The 25411-nt window shown below is 39.8% G+C and overlaps 2 protein-coding genes across 2 annotated transcripts; both read left to right on the forward strand.

Annotated features, from left to right (window-relative positions):
- The first annotated feature begins 18178 nt into the window (after positions 1-18178).
- Positions 18179-19208, forward strand: LOC134743942 (cathepsin B-like). The gene has a single exon (XM_063677572.1). It carries the CDS (start codon positions 18179-18181, stop codon positions 19193-19195), a length of 1017 nt encoding a protein of 338 aa, XP_063533642.1. The 3' UTR covers positions 19196-19208.
- Positions 19209-23484: 4276 nt separating this feature from the next.
- LOC134744061 (cathepsin B-like) lies at positions 23485-24697 on the forward strand. The gene has a single exon (XM_063677724.1). The coding sequence runs from the start codon at positions 23586-23588 to the stop codon at positions 24600-24602; it is 1017 nt and encodes a 338-aa protein (XP_063533794.1). The 5' UTR covers positions 23485-23585; the 3' UTR covers positions 24603-24697.
- Positions 24698-25411: the final 714 nt, after the last annotated feature.

Here is a 25411-nt window from a genome sequence, read left to right on the forward strand (position 1 = left end):
CGCAATGTGCCATGCTATATGTTAAATCACATTTAAAATCGGGTCTATCGCGAATTTATTTTGTTACCTTTATTTACCGACATTTCGAACGTTTTTAAATGTGATTTAATATGTGTTCAAAACGCGAAAGTTTTAAATGTTATATTGCTATATGTTAATTAAACACGATCAGTTTCAGAAAGCAATAAAAAAGTATTTTTGGTGTCTTTTGTAGAGATTTTGTAAAAGTAACAGTTACGCCTGGGCGTTATTTTGATCGATACTATTACATTCTCACTCGACTTTTATCATAAAGGCAAATTTTACTTATCACCTACCTTCCCCCTAACATACGCCGGCTCGCAAAACATTCTACAAAGACGCGTATCCGTTACAACTAATTGCAGAGAAATTCACACTGTCCAGCCGGTCGTTACGTAAAGAACAAAAGGGAATGCAGTGGAAAACATTCATTGTTAACCCAATAGTACATAAACAGACAAGGAAAAGCTTTACCAGCCGACGGAACGAGCGTATGGGCCATTTGCTGCAAACGAATTTCACCGTTTAAAATGGAAGGATCCATGTTGGTTTTTGTTGAAGTGTGCGGTTAAATACCCTTGCCAAGTTTAAAGATGCAGATGCGATGAGGATTTTAGTAAATAGTAGTAGTAAGTTATAGGATTTCCTGACTGAAATAAACTTAAAAACATATGTTGTGTAATATGTTTAGGCTTATTCTTAAAGTCTATTTAGTGGAAGGACTGGTAGGGCCTCAAGGGCCTCGTCAGAGCGTATATATATCGGTTGTGTCCTCAGATACTTAGGGCCGCGAAAATTCGCAAATTGCGAGGATCTTTCTCTTTTAATCCAATGAAGGCGTAATTACAGTGACAAAGAAAGATGCCCGCAATTTGCGAACTTCGATTTTCGCAGTTATGTTATGTTTTGGCGTACAAGGTCCGTTTTCCGACTTTTTAATAAAGGATACTATGAAGCGTTAAATTATGCTATTCTACTCGTGGAAATATGATCTGAACTTGCAAGTTTTGAAATCGCGAGCACATTGCTCTCTTCTTTATAAAAACTTGTAGAAATATGTAAATTAAGATGTAAGTATCAATATCTATAAACAGTGATCAGGGTTTTGGATGTCACACCGCGGTATATCAAGTTAAAATAGTAATATGGATACGCCCTTAAGCCCGTGGTACCTTATAAACTACTGAAAAAAACGTAATAAAATATGTGACAATAAATAAGCAGTTATTGAGTTCATTCAACCCGAGTGGCAACCAAAACCCCGACCACTGTCTATAAAGTATAAACTAGTTACCTTTTGGTTTAATTTCAAATGACTTTCGCTCTTTTCTTATTCAACCTTATATATATATTCCTCGACCGTTATTCCCATTTACTTGGGGTCGGCCCTCCTTGTCCATCTTCTCCATTGCACGCGATTTTGTTTTTTGTTCTTATTCAACCTTATAGTTTTTGTTTTACTTTAGGAGGAAGCACCAGCACCCATACTTCTCCTAGATTTAAACAGACGAAACTTAATCAACCTCGCGTACAAAGCAACAGGATCGAGCAAACTGTACAAGGAAAGGGAAGATTAAATTTACCTACACACAAAAACAGTCTGATTCAAATTAAGAAAGTTGGATGCTGGAAATTTGGCTAAATAAATAGATTCAAGCAGAATTTCAGATTGTTTTAGCGATAAAATAGTTTGTAGGCAATGTCAAAAATTAAATTATACTAACACCCTGTTAACTTATTTTACGTAATGAAGACCTATGCTTAGAATTCCTGTTTGTTATTTGCTGTTGTTGTAATCTTGTAACATTAGAAATGCCTTAAAATGTAGGGCATAGCGACATTTCCGCACGTGAAACATTACACAATTTACCTACTCGCCATTGAAGCCTTATAACTTGAAGACTTATGTCCCTACTACCAGCAAAGAGACCTGCCTATAGTCAGAAATCGGGCCTAGTAGGATCATTTTGTGACATGGCAAAGTATATGTAGGTAAGGTCATGCCACTTATCCGTATCCCGGCATGTTGCTTTTACTAGCAAATGTATGAACTCGCAATAAACACTAATACACTAATCAATGCCAGCTACGGTTTTACGAGTCCTTGCACATTTTTCATTTAATTACATATGTAAACTTGGACTTACAGTAGCCACGCCATAACTTGTAATTTTTAGGGTTCCGTACCTCAAAAGGAAAAAACGGAACCCTTATAGGATGACTCATGCGTCTGTCTGTCTGTCTGTCCGTCTGTCACAGCCTATTTTGTCCGAAACTACTAGACCAATTAAGTTGAAATTTGGTACACATTTGTAAGTTTGTGACCCAAAGACGGACATGTAACGTAAACAAATGAATTTTAAACATGGGGGCCACTTTTTGGGGTAAATGAGAAAATTTAAAAATAAAGTTTTTCAAACTATATCGTGTTACATATCAAATGAAAGAGCTCATTGTGAGAATCTTAAATATATTTTTTTTGTAAATTTTAAAATAAATAGTTTAGAAGTTATTTAAGAAAGTAGCCAAAAAATTACCATTCCCCCCCCCCCCCCTTGTTTCCGAATCTACTGGGCCTAAAATTTTCAAAAAAATACGCAAAATAGTTCTTTACCTATATATGACAGGAAAACCTATTAGAAATGTGCAGTCAAGCGTGAGTCGGACTTAATTACATAGTTTTAATCCGACCCCTACGGGTTTTTTAAAGACATATCACTCACTTTCACATAAAAAAATACATTGTTAAAAGTTGTGTAATGTACGGAACCCTTGGAACGCGAGTCCGACTCGCTCTTGGCCGGTTTTAATAATACCTAGAGGACTCAAGGGCATACTGGCGCCAACTCGAATTGGCTTCCAATATACTGAAACAATCGAGAATCCTAGCAAAAAAATCCCTCTTTTCACCAATGATATTGTTCGTTGCTTTTTCGAAATAAAGTCAATAGTGAAAATCCTGAAATCAAATACAGCTTCTCATCTCAATATAAGACATGCGAGACAGAATTATGTATCCGATGCGAAAACTTTCAATTTCTTTATGTAAATCGCAACGTTGTTTCAGTCTGTCTATATGGAGCTCCGAGCGGCATTTGAGAAATCGGTATCATTCCCCAGTCTGACACTAACCCGATTTGTACACTCAAGGGCAATAAAATAGGGTCACTTTTGACGGTAAATTTGTACAAAGCGGTCTGTTTTTAATGCTCTTAAGTGTAGTTTACATACAATTTAAGAACCGTGTATAAACGTAGACTATTTGCTAAATAAAGTTTGAGTTTGCCCTTCGAATAATTAAATAAATCAGGAATATCAGCATTGTAGACGTAAAACATCCATGATTCAGGAACAAAAGATCTGTGTTTTTCACAAAAATAAATGCCCTTACCGGGATTCGAACCCGGGACCATCGGCTTCACAGGCAGGGTCACTACCCACTAGGCCAGACCCGTCGACAAAGTAAGTATGTCATGTAATGTAATGTAAGTCATGTTTGAATTAATATTTAATTCATAAATTTTAATATAGTAATCACCAGGATCTGTTTAGATGACCTGTGACCTTGATGTAAATCGTGACAGCGACGTCAAAATGTTGATTTTATACAATATTGCAATAACTTAAAATAGTTATTTGTTATACAAGGGTGCAAAGTTGTATTTTACCCGCGAGTGTGGAATTGATACACGAACAAGCGAAATGATTCTATAGTTGAACCACGAGCGTAGCGAGTGGTTCTAAAATAGAATCCTGAGCGTAGCGAGTGTTTCAACACACGAGAAGTAAAATACATTTGCACCCGTGTGTAACACAAAACTTTTCCCCTCACTATAGCGAGGAAAGTGCAACATCCACAGGCGTTAGATCATCTTCGTCACTGGAATCGCTTTTTTTTTTACGATAATACGATATTATAACAGAAAACTCCGGAAGTTGTGCATTTTTACGTGTCGGAGCCGGTGAGAAAAATTTTGTTGACAATGCTGACATTTCTGACGATGCGTTCTGAAATTGCATCGACTCAACTTGTGCGTTCAGAATTACATTCAACATCATTTAAAAAACAAATGTTTCTTATGGAATTTAAGGTTTATGACTTAAAATCATTAAATAAAGCCAAATTTGGTATTTTTTATTAAATTCTCAAACCATTTATTTAATGATAATTAATACCGAACGAACCATTATTATGAGCGTTTTACGTTTTGTTATCTGTCAAAAGCTACTTAAACCACAGAACTAGGATGACATAAGCATAAATTTTAGGACTGTGACTTAAACACGCTCCATCCAAGGTCAAATTACTTTCCCCACTAGTGGATAAAATGCGTTTTTCCCCGCTTGTTTTAAAGGATAAAAGACGGCTTTCCGAGCTAGTGAGGGGAAAAATTATAATTCCACGCGACGCTATTAAAAGCTCAAACAACGGCCAGGATTTGATTTAACTAAAGTACAAAGAAAAGCAGAGATTATTCTCTTGATAGGAAATAAGTTCGCAGACTGTGGACATAGTATCTATTGATTTTAGTCTAGGGAATAAATCTACATTGATGATAGGGATTGTAAAGTTTCAAGTAAGTAATTTTTAGGGTTCCGTACCTCAAAAGGAAAAACGGAACCCTTATAGGATCACTCGTGCGTCTGTCTGTCTGTCACAGCCTATTTTCTCCGAAACTACTGGACCAATTAAGTTGAAATTTGGTACACATATGTAAGTTTATGACCCAAACACGCATATGTAACGTAAACAAATGAATTTTAAACTTGGGGGGGGGGGGTAAAAAAGTTTTCAAACTATATCGTGTTACATATCAAATGAAAGAGCTCATTGTAATAATCTCAAATATATTTTTATTATAATTTTAAAATAAACAGTTTAGAAGTTATTCAAGAAAATAGGCAAAAAATGACCATTCCCCCTTTATCTCCGAATTTACTGGGTCCAAAATTAAAAAAAAAATACACAAAATAGATCTTTACCTATAGATTACAGGAAAACCTATTAGAAATGTGCAGTCAAGCGTGAGTCGGACTTAATTACTTAGTTTTTGATCCGACCCCTACGGGTTTTTTTAAAGACATTTCACATAAAAAATACATTGTTTAAATTGTGTAATGTACGGAACCCTTGGAACGCGAGTCCGACTCGCACGTGGCCGGTTTTTGTAACAGCCGCCATCTAGTCGGTACCACTGACGAGGATTTGTACATCAGATTTGTACATCTTGTTACTCAGTTATGGATGTCTTCTATGTACAGTCAAGGGCATAAATATATACACATTAAATAAAACTATGAAAACGGATTATATCGCGTATATTGAATTTATAATACATCCCGACGTTTCGAACTCTTTACAGCGTTCGTGGTCAACGGGTGACTGAGGAAAAATTACAAAATGCAAAAATACCCACATACTAAAATAATGAACAATCATAGACTACAAACTTTAAGGCTGGTTGTACATGCAAAATCGGTTCATAAGGCTAGTTATACACTATAATTATTTTTCAAGTAAAGATATATATATATACGCGATAAAAATAAACTATGCCGGCTCCAACCCTACACCACGGACCCGAGAAGATTTAATTCCCTCCTAAATTGTAGGAGGGTATCCCAATATGGGACCGGCAACAAACTCGGCGGGACACATCTTTTCAAAACATCAGAATGTCCAGCATCATCCAACACTACGGTCTCACAGTCTATGTCTCGCTTGCTCCTTTATCAGGTGGACTACAGGATCCCAAGCTGGTGGTAGAGAAAAGCCATCTTCCCTATTAAAGTTTGGATATTTCTTAATCTCAATGGCCTCGCGCAGCATTCTGGGTATGTAACGCTTCTCCTTGGCAAGAACCAGAGGCTTATCAAACTTGATTGAGTGATTGGCTTTATCCATGACATGCTCACAGACAGCAGACCTAGGTCGACGGTGCTTGACATCAGCTATGTGTTCCTTCACCCGAGTGGAAATGCTCCGTTTCGTCTGCCCGACATATGATAGGCCACACTCACAGTCCAGCCTGTACACTCCTGCAGTCTGTAGAGGGGTATTGCATTTTACAGGCCTCAGGAATTGTGACATCTTCTTCATTGGCTTGAAATATGTTTTTATAGAAGCATGCTTCAAGATGTGGCTGATCCTGTCCGTGACCCCCCTGACAAAAGGCAGAATGGCAGGCCTGCGCTCGACTGTGGGGATCTTAATGTGGGACCTCTGGTTGACCCGCGGTATCCTGAGCTCGTTTGCCTGGAGCGCGCGCCTGGCATGCTGGAGCTCCGCGGCCAGATGCTGGTCATCACATATCCTCTGGGCTCTCTGAAACAAAGATTTGCCTACTGTAACAAGTTGACTGGGATGGTGATGCGATTTGCCATTTAAGTACCTATCAGTATGAGTAGGTTTCCTATACACAGTGCGACCTAGGGTGTTATCAGGATTTCTTTTTACCAATACATCTAAGAAGGGGAGAGAACAGTCTTTTTCCAACTCCATAGTAAATTTTATTTTGCTATGGATGGAATTTAGGTGATCCAAGAAAGTTGAAACACTACTTTTTGGAAGTATAGTAAAAGTGTCATCTACGTATCTTTTAAATATCTTCGGTCGCACAGGAGCCAATGAGAGTGCCCTCTCCTCGAAGTCCTCCATAAAGATGTCAGCGACTACTGGAGACACCGGAGACCCCATGGCCACGCCGTCGACTTGAAGATAGAATTCACCATTCCATAGCAAGTAGCCAGATGTAAGGCAATGTTCCAACAGCTTAGCATATTCCTCTGACATGTTCTGCTCACATAACCTCTTCTTGACAATTTCAATGCAGTCTTGTACCGGTAGGCTTGTAAATAGCGACTGGACGTCAAAACTGACCATGATCTCATCATCAGTCAATGTTAGGTCTTTAATCTCACCGATGAAATGGTAAGAATCCTTTGTATGCGTGCTAGTGTTACCACGTAATGCTGAGAGGGCTCCCGCGAGGTACTGAGCCAATTTATATGTGGGAGCATCTATCTGGCTCACTATGGGACGTAGTGGGGCACTAGGTTTGTGTATTTTTGGCAACCCATACAACTTTGGAGGCACGGGGCAGTCAGGAACTAAACTTGCAACATTCAGATCAAGGCTCTCCGAGTAATCACTAATTAGTTCTTTAGTGGTTTTCAATACTTTCATAGTCGGGTCCGTCTTTACATGTTTGTAGGTTGTAGTATCCGCTAATAATTCCCTAATTTTCTGGTTATAATCTGAAGTATTAAGTACAACCGTCGCATTTCCCTTATCCGCTCGAAGAATAGTAAGGTCTGGATCATCGCGTAACGTTTTCAACGCGACCAATTCATCTCTAGGCAAATTCCTTTTTGGAGGCTTGGCTTTCCGTAATAATGACGAAACATCCTGCCGTATAGCCTCCAAATCTTCCTTCTTTACCTGATTTTTCACCAGACAGTCTTCTACACTAACAATAATGTCCTCAAAAGGGATCTTTCGCGGAGCCACAACATAATTAAGACCTTTTTCTAATACTGAAAACTCAGACGTCGACAATTGTTTACTGGATAGATTGACAACCGACCGATTTGACACTGACAGCAACGTTCCGTTAGCGCTATTATTCTGAAGCCCTCCGTTATCGCTGCGTCTCGTTTTCGATTTTAACCTGTCAAACTTGGCACTTTGTCGTTTCTTGCATTGTTCAAATGTAAATGCGTAACGTTTATTACCTTGTTCAACAACATCATTAAAATCGGTCCTTGTCAACACTTCCTGCAATTGACCGGTGCCTACCTTAATCTGTTGCTCAAGTCTATAAGCCGTGTAACGGTTGTTATGGATGGTTTTGCACAGTAATCTCTCACTCGCCCGGCGAAGTATGCGTTCACTGCCGATAATGTCCTTCTTCGGAGCTATCTTCACGCATGTAGGAATAAGATTTTCATCTCGACACCTCTTCAAGAAATGCAGAGCGCAACGAGCGCGCGCGAGCTTATTCCCAAGGTCTTCATGTCGCCGGATTTTGGTTGCAACTTCCAGTCCGTACTGGTGTACATAATATTGTCTTCGGTTACCGCGATAGTTACTCATGAAATAAAACTATGAAAACGGATTATATCGCGTATATTGAATTTATAATACATCCCGACGTTTCGAACTCTTTACAGCGTTCGTGGTCAACGGGTGACTGAGGAAAAATTACAAAATGCAAAAATACCCACATACTAAAATAATGAACAATCATAGACTACAAACTTTAAGGCTGGTTGTACATGCAAAATCGGTTCATAAGGCTAGTTATACACTATAATTATTTTTCAAGTAAAGATATATATATATACGCGATAAAAATAAACTATGCCGGCTCCAACCCTACACCACGGACCCGAGAAGATTTAATTCCCTCCTAAATTGTAGGAGGGTATCCCAATATGGGACCGGCAACAAACTCGGCGGGACACATCTTTTCAAAACATCAGAATGTCCAGCATCATCCAACACTACGGTCTCACAGTCTATGTCTCGCTTGCTCCTTTATCAGGTGGACTACAGGATCCCAAGCTGGTGGTAGAGAAAAGCCATCTTCCCTATTAAAGTTTGGATATTTCTTAATCTCAATGGCCTCGCGCAGCATTCTGGGTATGTAACGCTTCTCCTTGGCAAGAACCAGAGGCTTATCAAACTTGATTGAGTGATTGGCTTTATCCATGACATGCTCACAGACAGCAGACCTAGGTCGACGGTGCTTGACATCAGCTATGTGTTCCTTCACCCGAGTGGAAATGCTCCGTTTCGTCTGCCCGACATATGATAGGCCACACTCACAGTCCAGCCTGTACACTCCTGCAGTCTGTAGAGGGGTATTGCATTTTACAGGCCTCAGGAATTGTGACATCTTCTTCATTGGCTTGAAATATGTTTTTATAGAAGCACGCTTCAAGATGTGGCTGATCCTGTCCGTGACCCCCCTGACAAAAGGCAGAATGGCAGGCCTGCGCTCGACTGTGGGGATCTTAATGTGGGACCTCTGGTTGACCCGCGGTATCCTGAGCTCGTTTGCCTGGAGCGCGCGCCTGGCATGCTGGAGCTCCGCGGCCAGATGCTGGTCATCACATATCCTCTGGGCTCTCTGAAACAAAGATTTGCCTACTGTAACAAGTTGACTGGGATGGTGATGCGATTTGCCATTTAAGTACCTATCAGTATGAGTAGGTTTCCTATACACAGTGCGACCTAGGGTGTTATCAGGATTTCTTTTTACCAATACATCTAAGAAGGGGAGAGAACAGTCTTTTTCCAACTCCATAGTAAATTTTATTTTGCTATGGATGGAATTTAGGTGATCCAAGAAAGGGCACTCTCATTGGCTCCTGTGCGACCGAAGATATTTAAAAGATACGTAGATGACACTTTTACTATACTTCCAAAAAGTAGTGTTTCAACTTTCTTGGATCACCTAAATTCCATCCATAGCAAAATAAAATTTACTATGGAGTTGGAAAAAAACTGTTCTCTCCCCTTCTTAGATGTATTGGTAAAAAGAAATCCTGATAACACCCTAGGTCGCACTGTGTATAGGAAACCTACTCATACTGATAGGTACTTAAATGGCAAATCGCATCACCATCCCAGTCAACTTGTTACAGTAGGCAAATCTTTGTTTCAGAGAGCCCAGAGGATATGTGATGACCAGCATCTGGCCGCGGAGCTCCAGCATGCCAGGCGCGCGCTCCAGGCAAACGAGCTCAGGATACCGCGGGTCAACCAGAGGTCCCACATTAAGATCCCCACAGTCGAGCGCAGGCCTGCCATTCTGCCTTTTGTCAGGGGGGTCACGGACAGGATCAGCCACATCTTGAAGCGTGCTTCTATAAAAACATATTTCAAGCCAATGAAGAAGATGTCACAATTCCTGAGGCCTGTAAAATGCAATACCCCTCTACAGACTGCAGGAGTGTACAGGCTGGACTGTGAGTGTGGCCTATCATATGTCGGGCAGACGAAACGGAGCATTTCCACTCGGGTGAAGGAACACATAGCTGATGTCAAGCACCGTCGACCTAGGTCTGCTGTCTGTGAGCATGTCATGGATAAAGCCAATCACTCAATCAAGTTTGATAAGCCTCTGGTTCTTGCCAAGGAGAAGCGTTACATACCCAGAATGCTGCGCGAGGCCATTGAGATTAAGAAATATCCAAACTTTAATAGGGAAGATGGCTTTTCTCTACCACCAGCTTGGGATCCTGTAGTCCACCTGATAAAGGAGCAAGCGAGACATAGACTGTGAGACCGTAGTGTTGGATGATGCTGGACATTCTGATGTTTTGAAAAGATGTGTCCCGCCGAGTTTGTTGCCGGTCCCATATTGGGATACCCTCCTACAATTTAGGAGGGAATTAAATCTTCTCGGGTCCGTGGTGTAGGGTTGGAGCCGGCATAGTTTATTTTTATCGCGTATATATATATATCTTTACTTGAAAAATAATTATAGTGTATAACTAGCCTTATGAACCGATTTTGCATGTACAACCAGCCTTAAAGTTTGTAGTCTATGATTGTTCATTATTTTAGTATGTGGGTATTTTTGCATTTTGTAATTTTTCCTCAGTCACCCGTTGACCACGAACGCTGTAAAGAGTTCGAAACGTCGGGATGTATTATAAATTCAATATACGCGATATAATCCGTTTTCATAGTTTTATTTCATGAGTAACTATCGCGGTAACCGAAGACAATATTATATACACATTCCCAAAGTTTCAAAAATATGTGCATGCACTTACACCTTCTTATTGTCTAAATAAAGTCGTGTTCACATATTTTTGCCCCATTTGTCTGGGTCGATATTTTTGCCTTCGACTGTACTTAAGTATTTTACCTATATTGTCGTCTATTTAGTACCTTCAATACAAGCATGGGGCAATAGCAAGATTTACATTAGGGCCTGTTTGCACATTGAGATTATTGCAAGTTCACACATTTTCTACGTGCTACTTGCGTGTAGTTTAGGGAGTTTATAGACCTTAGTGATTTTGATATTTTTTTACACAGTCGAAAAGCACTATTTGGTAAAATAGAATTGCCGATGAACATTGAATTAACTTTAGGTTTTTATATTGAAGCCATCGCGTTTAATTATATTTTCCCCTCACTAGCTCGGAAAGTTGTCGTTTATCCTTCAATACAAGCGGGGAAAAACGCGTTTTATCCACTAGTGGGGAAAGTAATTTGACCTTGGATGGAGCGTGTTTAAGTAGCTTGACAGATAACAAAACGTAAAACGCTTATGATAATGGTTCGTTCGATATTAATTATCATTAAATAAATGGTTTGAGAATCTAATAAAAAATACCAAATTTAGCTTTATTTAATGATTTTAAGTCATAAACCTTAAAATTCCATAAGAAACGTTTGTTTTTTTATAATGATGTTAAATATAATTCTGAACGCACAAGTTGAGTCGATGCAATTTCAAAACGCATCTTTGACATTTCATACATCAGAAATGTCAACATTGTCAACAATTTTTCTCACCGACTTGCGTAAAAATACACAACTTCCAGAGTTTTCTGTTATAATATCGTAAAGAAATGAGTGATTTCAGTGATGAAGATGATCTAACGCCTGTGGATGTTGCACTTTCCTCGCTATAGTGAGGTGAAAAGTTTTGTGTTACACACGGGCGCAAATGTATTTTACTTCTCGTGTGTTGAAACACTCGCTACGCTCAGGATTCTATTTTAGAACCACTCGCTTCGCTCGCGGTTCACCTATAGAATCCTTTCGCTTGCTCGTGTTTCAATTCTACACTCGCGGGTAAAATACAACTTTGCACCCTTGTATAACAAATAACTATTTATCATAAACTCGCGAGTACGCGTAATTGAGTCACATAGTTTCCATTTTCGTCGGAGACAAATTATACAATCTGCGACACTGTGAACTGGCAGTCTTTTGTATAGCGTGGTATTAACACAATTTCCTTCGGGCCAAATCTACGTTAGCAACAAGAAGCAATTCCCTTTATCTCAAGACACTTGTATTTTCGCTTGCCTGCGAATTACGCAGGATTCGCAGGAAATATGTGCGTGGGACAATATTAGATATTGCTTACGCTTCAAATAATAGCCAAAATAATATTCTTACAGCGTAGGTTACCCCCTCAATTATAGCAACAAACCATTAAAAATTAGGTCAAACAATTTGTTTACCATGAAATTACAAAATAACAGCCATAGAATACCGACAGCAATGGTGCCCATGAGACCGCTGAGTTTGTTTTTAGGGTTCCGTAACCAAAGGGTAAAAACGGAACCCTATCACTAAGACTCCGCTGTCCGTCTGTCCATCTGTTCGTCTGTCTGTCTGTCACCAGGCTGTATCTCATGAACCGTGATAGCTAGACAGTTGAAATTTTGACAGATGATGTATTTCTGTTGCCGCTATAACAACAAATACTAAAACCAGAATAATATAAATATTTAAATGGGGCTTCCATACAACAAACGTGATTTTTTTCTGTCCGTAATGGTACGGAACCCTTCGTGCGCGAGTCTGACTCGCACTTGGCCGGTTTTTTATTATTATTGTTTGTTTAATTTTTTTTAAGTGTTCATTTAATTATTTCGTTCTTGCGTGGTCCTTGCTTATGGCCTAGGGCAAAAATTACTTAGTGCCATCTTATCCAAGGAGCCATCCATATTTAACAGCTAATTCATTGAATGATATGATAAGATCAGATCTAAGCAGAAGAAGCTGAATGTGATCCCGATGGAGGACTACATAAGGTCAACCGGGATAAATGCGTCAATTGGGTTAAATTCGTCTTTTGTAGATATCTTCTAAACGGAACATTTTACAACTATTGCAATTCTCTATGTTCGAAGTATGGTCACCAAACTTTTAATGTAGACGGCTATAATAGTTATAATATGTAGCGTTTCGAAGATATCTTCAAAAGACGCATTTATTCCTGTTGTCCTTACAATCAAGGAATCTGATTTTTGTGCTACCATTTCGTGACAATCAAAATGAAAGTTGGTAGGGATCTTATATTATTAAATATATTAAAATGGGTCGCTCAGTCGAAGATTGCTCGATATGTTTCACTCCATGACGAGGAGCTTTAACAGGAGCGGCGTCGGCGGCAGGGGAGGCAAGAAACTACCGTCATTTCATAATTATTGTCAAGCGTGTCAAGCACTTGCACTTTTTTAGGGTTACGTAACAAAACAAAATTACTCTGTATTTCAAAAATATCGAAATTCGAAAGCTATCATTGGTAGGTATCAGACAAGATTCGAAGCTACAACCTTCGGACCACCGAATGTCCCCTGATAAATCCTAAAGGGGCCCACTGATTATCAGTCCGCCGGACGATATCAGCCTGTCAGTTAGAACAAAAATTTGACAGCTCCGAACGACTGACAGGCCGCTTTCGTCCGGCGGACTGGTAATCAGTGGGCCCCTTTAAACCAAGAGGCACATATCTTGCGATAAAATATGAAGTAGTTTAAGCTCTAAATAGCCTATAAAACACGGTTAAGGCTAGAAATCCGAACCAGCTAGTCGTTTAGGACTTATTCCATGTTTATTATAGAACACTCCAAAAACCAGAACAAATGGGAACTCAAAATACGTAGCAACTATGCGTTGTTAAAGACCAGTTAATACTGGTTAGAGCCGAAGTTCATGTAAGCTGTGGAAATCCAACAGAAGCAGGTCCAATCGCCTAATAGACATTGGTCTACCATCGATGCCGTATGCTGTTTACCTACAGCGAGAAATATCGTCGCTATACTTACTCAACCTCATATCTGCAACAATCATTTGATGGAAATGTCGCTTTTCTTTCATTCGGAATACGGGCGTTTTTGTCATCAAATGAGTGTTGCAGATACGAGGTTGAGTAAGTATAGCGGCGATATTGTTGCTCTTATGGCCGATACAGGTGGACTGCAACCCGACTGCAATTTGTATGAGAACTTCACGCCGACGTTGCAGTCGTCTGTACCGGCCCTTAACCAAATGAGCTACTGAAACTACTGAAGCTAGTAGGATATAACCAAACGGAGTAGCCATTAACAAGCGTTCCCCTCAGTCGAAAATAGTCAGCCAATGAACATACACAATGGACTGACGTTTATCGGACATGGCTATTTTGACGATACGCATACATTTGACGTTCCCCTCCCCCGCAAAAATCGGCAGACTTTTTTGTACAGAAAATTATAGACGTGGCGTCTCCGTTTGGTTATATATTTCTAGTACTGAAGCTTACCAGAGCCGTGCGAATTCTTTAAGTACATTCCTTCCTTTTTTAGGGTTCCGTACCCAAAGGGTAAAAACGGGACCCTATTACTAGGACTCGGCTGTCCGTCTGTCACCAGGCTGTATCTCATGAACCGTGATAGCTAGACAGTTGAAATTTTCACAGATGATGTATTTCTGTTGCCGTTATAACAACAAATACTAAAAACAGAATAAAATAAATATTTAAGTTGGGTGTATGGGAATAACAAACGTGATTTTTTTGCCGTTTTTTTGCGTAATGGTACGAAACCCTTCGTGCGCGAGTCCGACTCGCACTTGGCCGGTTTTTTATATACACACTTTAGCTCACAATAAAGAGTGACAGACAAAAGAGATTTAATTAAACTCGCGATTCTACAATAGGTATACCTAAATAATCTCAAATAAAATAAAAAGCAAAAAGGACCCTATTTTAAAATCCCCGTACTCTAGAGAAATCTCAAGGTCACGTTACCCTGGAAGCCCTCAGACCACAGCGATTGCACACTTGGAATTAAACTAAAGGGTAGGTAAATGTGCCGAACGCCGCCCGTTCCATGTTACATGATCTACCGTGGTCAAGGAACCTGACCTTAAACTGGAACTTTACTGTGTAGAATTAATCTTAAATTTAATGTAGGTATATTATACTTCGATAGCGGAGAGGAGACGGTTGTAAAAACGTATATTACTCGTAAACTAGCGACCCGCCCTGGCTTCGCACAGGTTACACAAAGCCTTTACAAATTACCAGTTTACAAATTACTCGTATTCCTTTAGACACTAAAACCTTCCTCAAGAATTACTCTATTGATAGGTGAAAACAGCATCAGAATCCGTTGCGTAGTTTTAAAGATCTAAGCATACATAGGGACAGACAGACAGCGGCAAGCGACTTTGTTTTATACTATGTAGTGATGAGCCTGATTGAGAATCAAGATTGATTCTCCCGATAGGATGCGCCTACGGAGCCATATCATGCGGAAAGTACTACTTTTCCGCACTAGTGCTTTTTGTTTTCAATTTTTTTTTTTACAGTACATATGGTGCTACTTTCTCGCACTAGTGCGGAAAAGAGCACTTTTCGTGCATATGTCGAAAGTTTAAAGGGCCATATGTACTGTAAAACGTTGTACGATACACGTGCGAATAGGTAATTTGCAACTCGTGTCGATTTAAAACACTCCTTTTAATAATTAAACTTATTTCCCATTATATGTTTTTTTATTTACTCGCACAATGCATAGTAAAACATTGTATGATACACGTGCGTAAAGATGATTTCCGCACTTGTTGCATAATAGTTATTTACGATACAAGTGCGGAAAAGAGGAAATTCGAAACGAGTGGCGATAAATTAAAACACGACCGCATAGTGTTTTAAATCGACACGAGTTGCGAATTACCTATTCGCACGTGTATCGTACAACGTTTTACGGTACATATGGCCCTTTAAACTTTCGACATATGCACGAAAAGTGCTCTTTACGCACTAGTGCGAGAAAGTAGCACCATATGTACTGTAAATAGCTATTTGTCAATTTGCTGATGAAAAAAAATTTGCGATTTACAAAGTAATAAAAATGGCTCCTAACAATATAATACAGCAATAACATAACATGTCATCGAGTTTAACTATAAAGAAGTTGCAGGGACTTCGCTCCTTTTATTATTAAAGAAACTTGTACCATTACAGAATAGGGTTTAGTCCAATCGTACTCTTTCGTAAATTAATGCCTTTTTTTTTCATGTTGACGAATACTACACGAATAAAAGACATCCTAAAATAATAAACCGCAAACTTTACTATTATTTTCAATCGCATACATGTAGCAATTTGTGTTTTTTTTTTCAAATGTCATATCCCTATTCATCTCGCCATCCCTCTTCACCCCGGTTGATGGTACCAACATTTTAAACATAAAGCTTTTAGACTACTTAATATGTCTGTTTACCGATATAAGCGGCAGCAAAAGTTGCTAAGCGGGCGAGGTGTTCAAAATTACCTTGACACGCATAAAGTCGCGTCAAGATAATTTTGAACACCTGGCCCGCTTAGAAACTTCTGCTGTTGACTGTACCTACAAAATAGAGCATTCTTATTACTTCACAAAATTAATACACGGTTTTAGTTAATATTAACAATTAGTCATTTCCCTGCCATGCTCATGCCTCCATTACAGAAACCCGTAACCCCTAAATCCCGCTTTAAAACCGCCTTCATAAGGCTTATAATTCCGTCATCATTAAACAACACTTTGCGAAACAAAATCCCGATGTACATCAAAGAAAATCCGAGCATTTAATTCCTTTCGTGTTCCCAGCTTCCACCACAAATGAGATAAATTCGAGATGTTACATTAATTTATGTCATTTTCTCGACGGAGTTTGCAAATAACATTCTTGTTGGAGTGTTATTAAACTTTTTAATAGTTATTATTACTCCAGCTTAAGGTTTCGCAAACAACAAAAACCTGTCTAGTTCGTCATGTCCGTCAGACAGTCTGTACTGTACGCCATTGTAAGTAACGATAGGCCCTAACGGCGCGCCCGCGGCGGTCAAAAATGGAATACCTAAGTATACTTGTCAGCAACGTTAGGTCCTAAGTATGATTTCGGTTTTAAGTTTTATTTGTGAATTTCTTTGCGGCTACTATGTTTACGGAAACCTACAGTGAGCATAGCCCGATTGTTGACGAATCAAAATTATGTCACCTGGATTTTTTGCCAATAGAATCGTGTAATTGTTACCGTAATCTATCTTACACCATTTTGCCGCCGGCACTGAGAGCTATATATAGAAGCAAGATTGCACAAAATTTGTATCTACCTACCTTATACCAACCGCCATTCAAATCGCAGCTACCACCGACCACGTCGACCACCACCTCAGACGTCGATTCCCTGGGTATTATAGGAAAAACGGTATTATTTATTCGGGTAATTCCGAAAATGGATTTAAATGAGACGAACTGTTTGTAGTCAAGTTAGCTGACCATTTGTGGCACTGGCACAAAAAAATCTGAAATCTCTATTACTGAATTAAAACAGATTTATGAAATTAACGTTATGACTAAACTTATTGGACTAGACGTACATACCGAAGTCCTGTTGCAATCTTCGCTGCCTTAAGGTGTGTCTGTTTGATAATAAATTACTGTAAGTTCTATTATTCTATATTCTCCCTTTTCCATAGTAGGTACTTCACTCACAAAACTCTAGCCCACAACTTTAAATATACGTATTTATAATTATCTTTTTATGTATTTTATATTGGTAAAAAAAAAATAAGTTACTAGGCAGACGTTGTTGTCAACATTAAAATCTTCTTTTTAACTACTGTTTCTGATATTGCCAGTTTGACAGGATAAATAAAAAAAAGCGAGTTTAATGAGTGAAACTTCTTAAACCTTAAACTTTTAACTGCAGTACTTTATTGTGATAAATATGACTGATATGCACAAAAAACTCATTTGGTTTCGACACAGGTTTCGAACCCACGACCTTCAGTTTGAAAATCACATGTCTTAGCGCTCGATTTTCGGTGGTATCTGCATGACAAAGATCCTCGTTATAGGTATAAAATATTGTATCACGTCACACAATTCTTTTTACATAGGTATTCCTTTGACTACTCTAATAAAAAAACACTATTTTTATTAGACACCTGTTACAATTGCAAGTATTTTACATATTCTGCCTTTATCTTGAGGACTTGAGGACACGTGTGGTGCTAAAAATTGTAGGCATTCTACTACATACATAAGTACGTCATTAGATAACCATTTACTATATAAATATGAGTATGGTATACGTAGGTACCCACTTCACTCAACGAATTATTTCTAGACAGATCTGATAATGTCATTTTCAGTCCGATGCTGCATCATATTATTTGTTGCTGCTTACACAGCGGCCAAAGATTATTTTCATCCACTCTCCGACGAGTTCATATCTCTGATTAACTCAAAACAAACCTCTTGGAAAGCTGGCCGAAACTTCCCATTGGACACTCCGAGTACCCACATCGAGAGACTAATGGGAGTCATCGAGGATCCATTCTATTCTACGCTGCCCCCCAAAGTTCATGATGCTGACCTGAGAGCAAGCCTACCGGAGAACTTCGATCCGAGAGAGAAATGGCCCAATTGTCCGAGTTTAAATGACATAAGAGACCAAGGATCGTGTGGAAGTTGCTGGGCCTTCGGAGCTGTAGAATCTATGACTGATAGAATTTGCACTTACTCAAATGGCACGCAGCAATTCCACTTCTCTGCTGATGACCTGGTGAGTTGCTGTGAGTTTTGTGGATTGGGCTGTTCTGGTGGTATTCCATCAGCAGCGTGGTTGTACTGGGAACATTTTGGCATTGTATCTGGAGGGCCGTATAATTCGTCGCAAGGTTGCAGGCCTTATGAGATTCCTCCTTGTGAGCATGGTGTAGATGGAATTAGGCCGAAATGTGAAGGGTTACATGAAACGCCTGATTGCGTAGAGAAATGCGAAACTGGGTATAATGTAGAATATGCTAAAGATAAGCACAAAGCAAAAGTTGCTTATTCTATTAGCGGCGAAGATCATATTAAAGCAGAATTATACGCACACGGTCCCGTGGAGGCTGGGTTTCAAGTGTACGAAGATTTCATCCATTACAAGAGCGGAGTATATTCTTATACATCGGGAATACTTAAAGGGGGTCACGCTATCAAAATTTTGGGATGGGGTGTCGAGAATGGAAAGAAATACTGGTTGTGTGCTAATTCCTGGAACAGTGATTGGGGTGATAAAGGATTCTTCAAAATACTGCGAGGTGAAGACCATTGCGGCATCGAAAGCGGAGTTGTAGCCGGGGAACCCGATTTAAATGGATTTAAATAAAGATATAAACGTACCTGGTTGTCTCTTGGCAGCAATTATTTTATCTTATGTGAATAAATCTAATAAAGTTAAGATCACAAGCAACCCTTCAGGAGTTTCAGGACTAAGTGTCTGCTTATATTTAAACACGTGAGATTACTGACAAGGCTATCTTAGGCCCACTTGCGCCATCCCACTAACCCGGGGTTAAGCGGTTAAACCGTTAACCAAGTGTCAAATTGTACTGGTAACCATGGTAACCCAGTGTTAAATTATACTGGTAACCGGTTAACCCCGGATTAGTGGAATGGCGCAAGGGGCGCTTAATAACATTGGTCTATTTTTTTTATTCCACGAGGGTGGCAAATAAATTGCCCGACAGTTCGTAAAAGAATAGATCACCTACGCTTATGGACGCTTGCAACTCCGTTAAACAGGATAAATGCAACATGGGGTAATTGCGTCTATTCGTTGTTTGTCCAATAAAATTGTAGCGTTTTATTCTGCAAGTAGCTCAGCAGGCTTTTATCACTATAGTGATAAAAGCCTATAGATGACGGGATGTTTATTAAATAACTCAAATAAATTCAATAAACCTATAGTTGCATTTACACCGGTTGACCTAACAAGGATTATCAGTTTTGACAGAAGGCTAAAGGCAGTGGCGTAGTTAGGCGTGGGCGAAGTGGGACTTCGTCCACGGCCTCGCGCCCTAAGGGGGGCCTCGCGCTTCGGGCACAGTGAAAGAAAAGGGCCTCGCAGATGCTACTTCGCCCACGGCTACATTAGTTAACACTACGCCTATTTCACCAGTGTGCGACACTATGCGGCACACTGGTGAAATGTCGCCTTAAAGCTAACATTTTACCGTCCCCTCCCTAATTCATCTAAGTAACTCAATTAAATTGCCGTCCTATTTTTAAATCCGTTTGTCCTCCCTACTGACCGGTAACCGGATATCTTGACTTTGATTGTTCAATGTCCCATTAAACTTGCGGGAGGCAGGTTTATTCTTGATAACATTTCGATCGTTAAAGGCAAAATACTTAAAATAATCTAAAGCAAAAAATGACTGACTTCGCAAAACAGTTATAAAGGGGCCCAATGTCTATCAGTCCGCCAGACGATATCGGCCTGTCAGTTAGAACAAAAATTTTGACAGTTCCTAACAACTGACAGGCCGATGTCGTCCGGCAGACGGATAGTCAGTGGGCCTATTTACACATGGCACTATTTTATGGTCTTCCTCAGCAGTTCCACTTCAAATGGTACTTTCCGAAAGTATCCAAAGATAGATCTATTAAATAGTTACTTATTATATTTGAAAAGTTTTCTCGATTTCTCTAGGATCCCATTTCAGATCCTGAGTCTTGACGTAATGACCATGGCACGGCACCAGCTGCCAAATTTCAAATCGATCCACGCGTCTTAAAAAAAACCGGACATGTGCGAGTCGGCCTCGCCCACCGAGGGTTCCGTACTTAGTATTTGTTGTTATAGCGGCAACAAAAACACATCACATGTGAAAATTTCACCTGTCTAGCTATCACGGTTCATGACATGCATGGTGACAAACAGCCGGACAGACCGACAATGGAGTCTTAGTATTCCTGTTTTTACCCTTTGGGTACGGAACCCTAAAAATGTAAAACATACATAGCAAAAAAATAATCCACATTTTTGAGGTCGATTGAGGTTATCACGTCACGTTAGTCGTCGTTTAAATGTTTACGTTTCTCGTCTTATTGCAAAGTAAATTTCAAAAGTCTAAACAGATATAGGTATAAGCTTTATTGAAAAGATGATAAATAAAATTTACATTAATTGTATAAAACAAAATTAAGACTACTTATAAAATAAAACGATTAAAACTAAACCTACCTAAAAAAAAAATCCCTATAACAAACCCTGACCTCTTGGCAAAGTGCCCATCACGCAGGCAGCATTCCCGCGCTGTATCGCGATAGCAAGCCTTTGCGCGAGAAAGCTGCCCGCGCGAGGGTCCCCCGTTGCCTCCCTCAACCGCTTTCCGAGCTCCTTGTGGAGCCCGCGTGCACCCCTGCCCCATGGACCGAGTGTCTCGACACCAAAAGCTACGAATTCGTAGTTGGCGCCGAGACAGCCATATTTATTTGCTTTAAAGCGCTCTCGGGCGTCGGCCGCGGCATTTCTGCTGGTTGATGAAATGTAGGACGCTGCCAGCGTATCGGCGCAGGTAGCGTCCCACACCAGTGCACGGCCCATCCTCCAGGGGATCAACGACATCCCGTCGGGGCAGATATATATAGGTACTTATGACGGCGACTGTACAAGTCGGTAGTAACTTAACTAGGTCCCTTTCGTCGGTTATTGATTACTTCTAGAGTGTCAGCGACCTCTCAGCTCAATGATTAATATGATATGCCGAAACTATCAAAACCTTTATATTTATTAATTTGTAGCGGATCCGTAACACGCAATATAACTACATATTATATGTATTATAATACAATGCAGCAACCGCAAGATGATAGGTACACTAAAATCACAATGGAAAACTTAAGCTGCAGAGATAGCTGACCCCCTGCATAGAAAGTTGAATCATCTCTGTATGTCTGCACCTGTATAGCACAAAAATTAAAATAATTATACTCTCTGTCTGACTTAGGTTCTACCAATACATGTATGGTCGTCTTTAGATATACCTATATAGACAGTTATTTATTAGGATGACAATGATTTATTTTTTCTAACTTGTTATTAAGTGTGCTGTTGAAATGAAACTATGAAAACGGATTATATCGCGTATATTGAATTTATAATACATCCCGACGTTTCGAACTCTTTACAGCGTTCGTGGTCAACGGGTGACGGGGTCGGGATGTATTATAAATTCAATATACGCGATATAATCCGTTTTCATAGTTTTATTTCATGAGTAACTATCGCGGTAACCGAAGACAATATTAAGTGTGCTGTTGTTTAATTAAAATTATCTGGTTATGGCTTCTGCCGCAAATGCAAAAAACGCTGGTTTGATCCCAGCCCTGGGCACTGGAGGGCATAGTCGCTTTTTCTTTCATATTTATGGCATCTAGTAAAAATCTTAAAACTAAACAAAAATCATTTTAGCGACAGTTTTCGTTAGCGTCATCTGTTTCGGGGTTCCGGTGTAAGAGCCGGCAGATTCCCACGGAGCCATAAGTCCGCAGTTTTAAACGAGCGAGGTTCAAAATCTAGAACTTCACGCCGATCGACAAAATAAATATAATTTCATAACAATTACAATTGTTTGCATTGTACTAAATAACTTCGCGTAGAAGTAAACATTCCAGTCCCCGACTAATTATTTCCGAGGGGCAAAACAAATGTTTGCTAATCGTTGTGGAGCGTTCGACCGTAATCTCTGTTAACTTTGTTTATTGATAGACCTAACCTTCGACATAGGTCAAGCATCGTCCCCTATCACGCCTGTGTACTCACTGTAATATTGTTCAATGGTGTAGGTGAGTCAAACGCTTGGGAACCAGTGAAAACATACCAACCATAACGGCATCAGGAGAAGACGTCTCAAAAAATCCTTACTTTTTTCACCACACAATATGCAATATTTCTCTATGTCGTTATCGTACGCGGCCACGAGTGGAGATCCTATTTTAGCGTCCAATGTTTTTTATGTCTGCATATGTCTTCTTTTTCTTTATGTACATGTTGTGGCTTAAATTTATGTATTTTCTTTCTTCTTCTATCTATATAATGATGCGTTCTTTCTTATTAGAGTTAATAGATGCCTACGGCTTGAGTAATATTTACATCTGAAAAGTTAGCTTTGTTTGCTAGCTGTAGTGTAGATGTACGCGTAACCTTCGACATAGCGGTCAAGCATCGTCCCCTATCAGCCCGTGTAGGCACACACACACATTTCTATCGGTAACCGAGCGTAGCCGAGTCGAATGTTAAACCAAATGATAGAAAGTGTAAAAACTGTGTGCTTAGAGATCGACTGTCATTGATGAAGATTTCCTAAGCCCTTTTTATTCCAAAAAACCTAACCTCCGTAATCTGTTGATGTTGATGCATCTCACTATTACGAGCACTCTTGGTAAGAGAAAATACGGAACCCTAAACGTGTCCAGATTTCTTATTCTTAAATGTAAGTCGGACTTTCTTTTTGGAACCCTAAAGAACTTTATGATTCAGATACGATATTTTTTTTTGGATTAGTTTTTTTTTAGAATGGCTTGAGTGGTTCATCTGAGCGTTCGACTCGACTATACATGAGGTTGTAATCCCACTATAACCGTTTGTACCGAGGCAATTACACGCGACGCGAGCAGCGCTTGGACCCAATCGCATATACGTCTCGCACGTTCGTCGCTCCCCTCAGTCGGCGGCTCTCGCTCGACGCCGCTTCACGTACCACAAACAAATCATGGTGGCCACCCCGGTATTCGCCGCGCTCCTCTTCGTCGCCTTCGCTACGGCGGCGATGAGCCCGCTCCACCCGCTCTCCGACGAATTCATAGTCCTCATAAACTCCAAGCAGAATTCTTGGAAGGCCGGCCGCAACTTCCCACTCAGCACCCCGCTGGCACACATCAGGAAATTAACTGGCGTACTCAAGGATGACACGCTTTTAACTCTCCCCGTTAGAGAACACGACGCCGATCTCATCGCGAGCCTGCCGGAGAGCTTTGACCCAAGAGACAAATGGCCCAATTGCCCGACTTTGAACGAGATAAGAGACCAAGGATCCTGCGGAAGCTGCTGGGCGTTCGGAGCCGTCGAAGCTATGACCGATCGTGTCTGCACTTATTCTAACGGTATGAAACATTTCCACTTCTCTGCCGAAGATATGCTGAGTTGCTGCCCGATTTGCGGCCTCGGTTGCAACGGCGGTATGCCATCTTTAGCTTGGGAGTACTGGAAGCACTTCGGACTCGTATCAGGTGGCTCGTACAACACGACCCAAGGTTGCCAGCCTTACGAGATCCCTCCCTGCGAGCACCACGTCCCCGGCAACAGAATGCCTTGCAATGGCGATTCAAAAACGCCCAAATGTGTCAAGAAATGCGAAGCCGGATACGACGTTGAATACGGTAAAGACAAGCACTACGGTAAACATGTGTTTTCGGTTAGAGGCGGCGAGGATCATATCAAAGCGGAGCTGTATAAAAACGGGCCTGTTGAGGGGGCGTTCACTGTATACGCGGACTTATTGAATTACAAAAGCGGGGTATATTCGCACACATCAGGAGACGCGCTAGGTGGCCATGCTATTAAGATCTTAGGTTGGGGCGTGGAGAACGGCAAGAAGTATTGGCTTATAGCTAACTCATGGAACAGCGATTGGGGTGACAATGGTTTCTTCAAGATCCTGCGCGGAGAGGACCACTGCGGCATCGAAAGTTCTATTGTTGCCGGCGAACCGACGTTAGATGGATTATAAATTTAATTAGATAAGTTGCAATTTACTCGTATAACCAAAGAAAATGTTGATTAGATTTAATTTGGTACCATGAAATAAATATTTTTAGTATTAAATAGTTTTTTCTTCCTAAATTATTTACCTACCTACAATTACATAATTATTTACCACCCAATATATATGTACATACTACCAAAGATAGATAATTAACGTTAAAGAAAAACTTAAACAACAACGTCAGTTGAATGATAAGTTAAGTAGGTAAATAAAAATCACCGAAATAATTTAACAGCCCATTAGCCAACCAGCAACCCCCTTATTCATAAAATTTTACAAGCCTCTAGCCTCAATTAGTTAATTTATGTTTTATCCGTTTTTTTGTTATATTTAAATACATAACTCAAGAGGGCGGAGTACCGGTGGCAAATTTCACACTAAATGTATGGAGTCGCCTAAGTATTCTTATGATTAAATAAATAACGAATAAATGATTAATTTTGCATAATATTTTTTAGGAACTTATAGAAATTATCTTACGAGCATACAAATATAATGTAATATGTTGTTAATATCTATAATACATAATAATATGTTTTCTTATCAAAACATTATCATTAGGTACTAAATACTAGACAAAGAAGTTATACCTGCCAAACGATATATTATTTTCAAGACCAAGTCACTATTCATCGATATAATATTTTTTACCATATTTTTTTTTTTATACCACGTCGGTGGCAATCAAGCAAATATGCAACCTTTCCTATCAAAAAGTTACTAATTTACAAATTTATGAGACATTTAGAAACTAATTATTTGACATTGTCAAT

This window comes from Cydia strobilella, chromosome 9 (assembly GCF_947568885.1).
Source record: "Cydia strobilella chromosome 9, ilCydStro3.1, whole genome shotgun sequence".
In the NCBI taxonomy this organism is placed as follows: domain Eukaryota; kingdom Metazoa; phylum Arthropoda; class Insecta; order Lepidoptera; family Tortricidae; genus Cydia; species Cydia strobilella.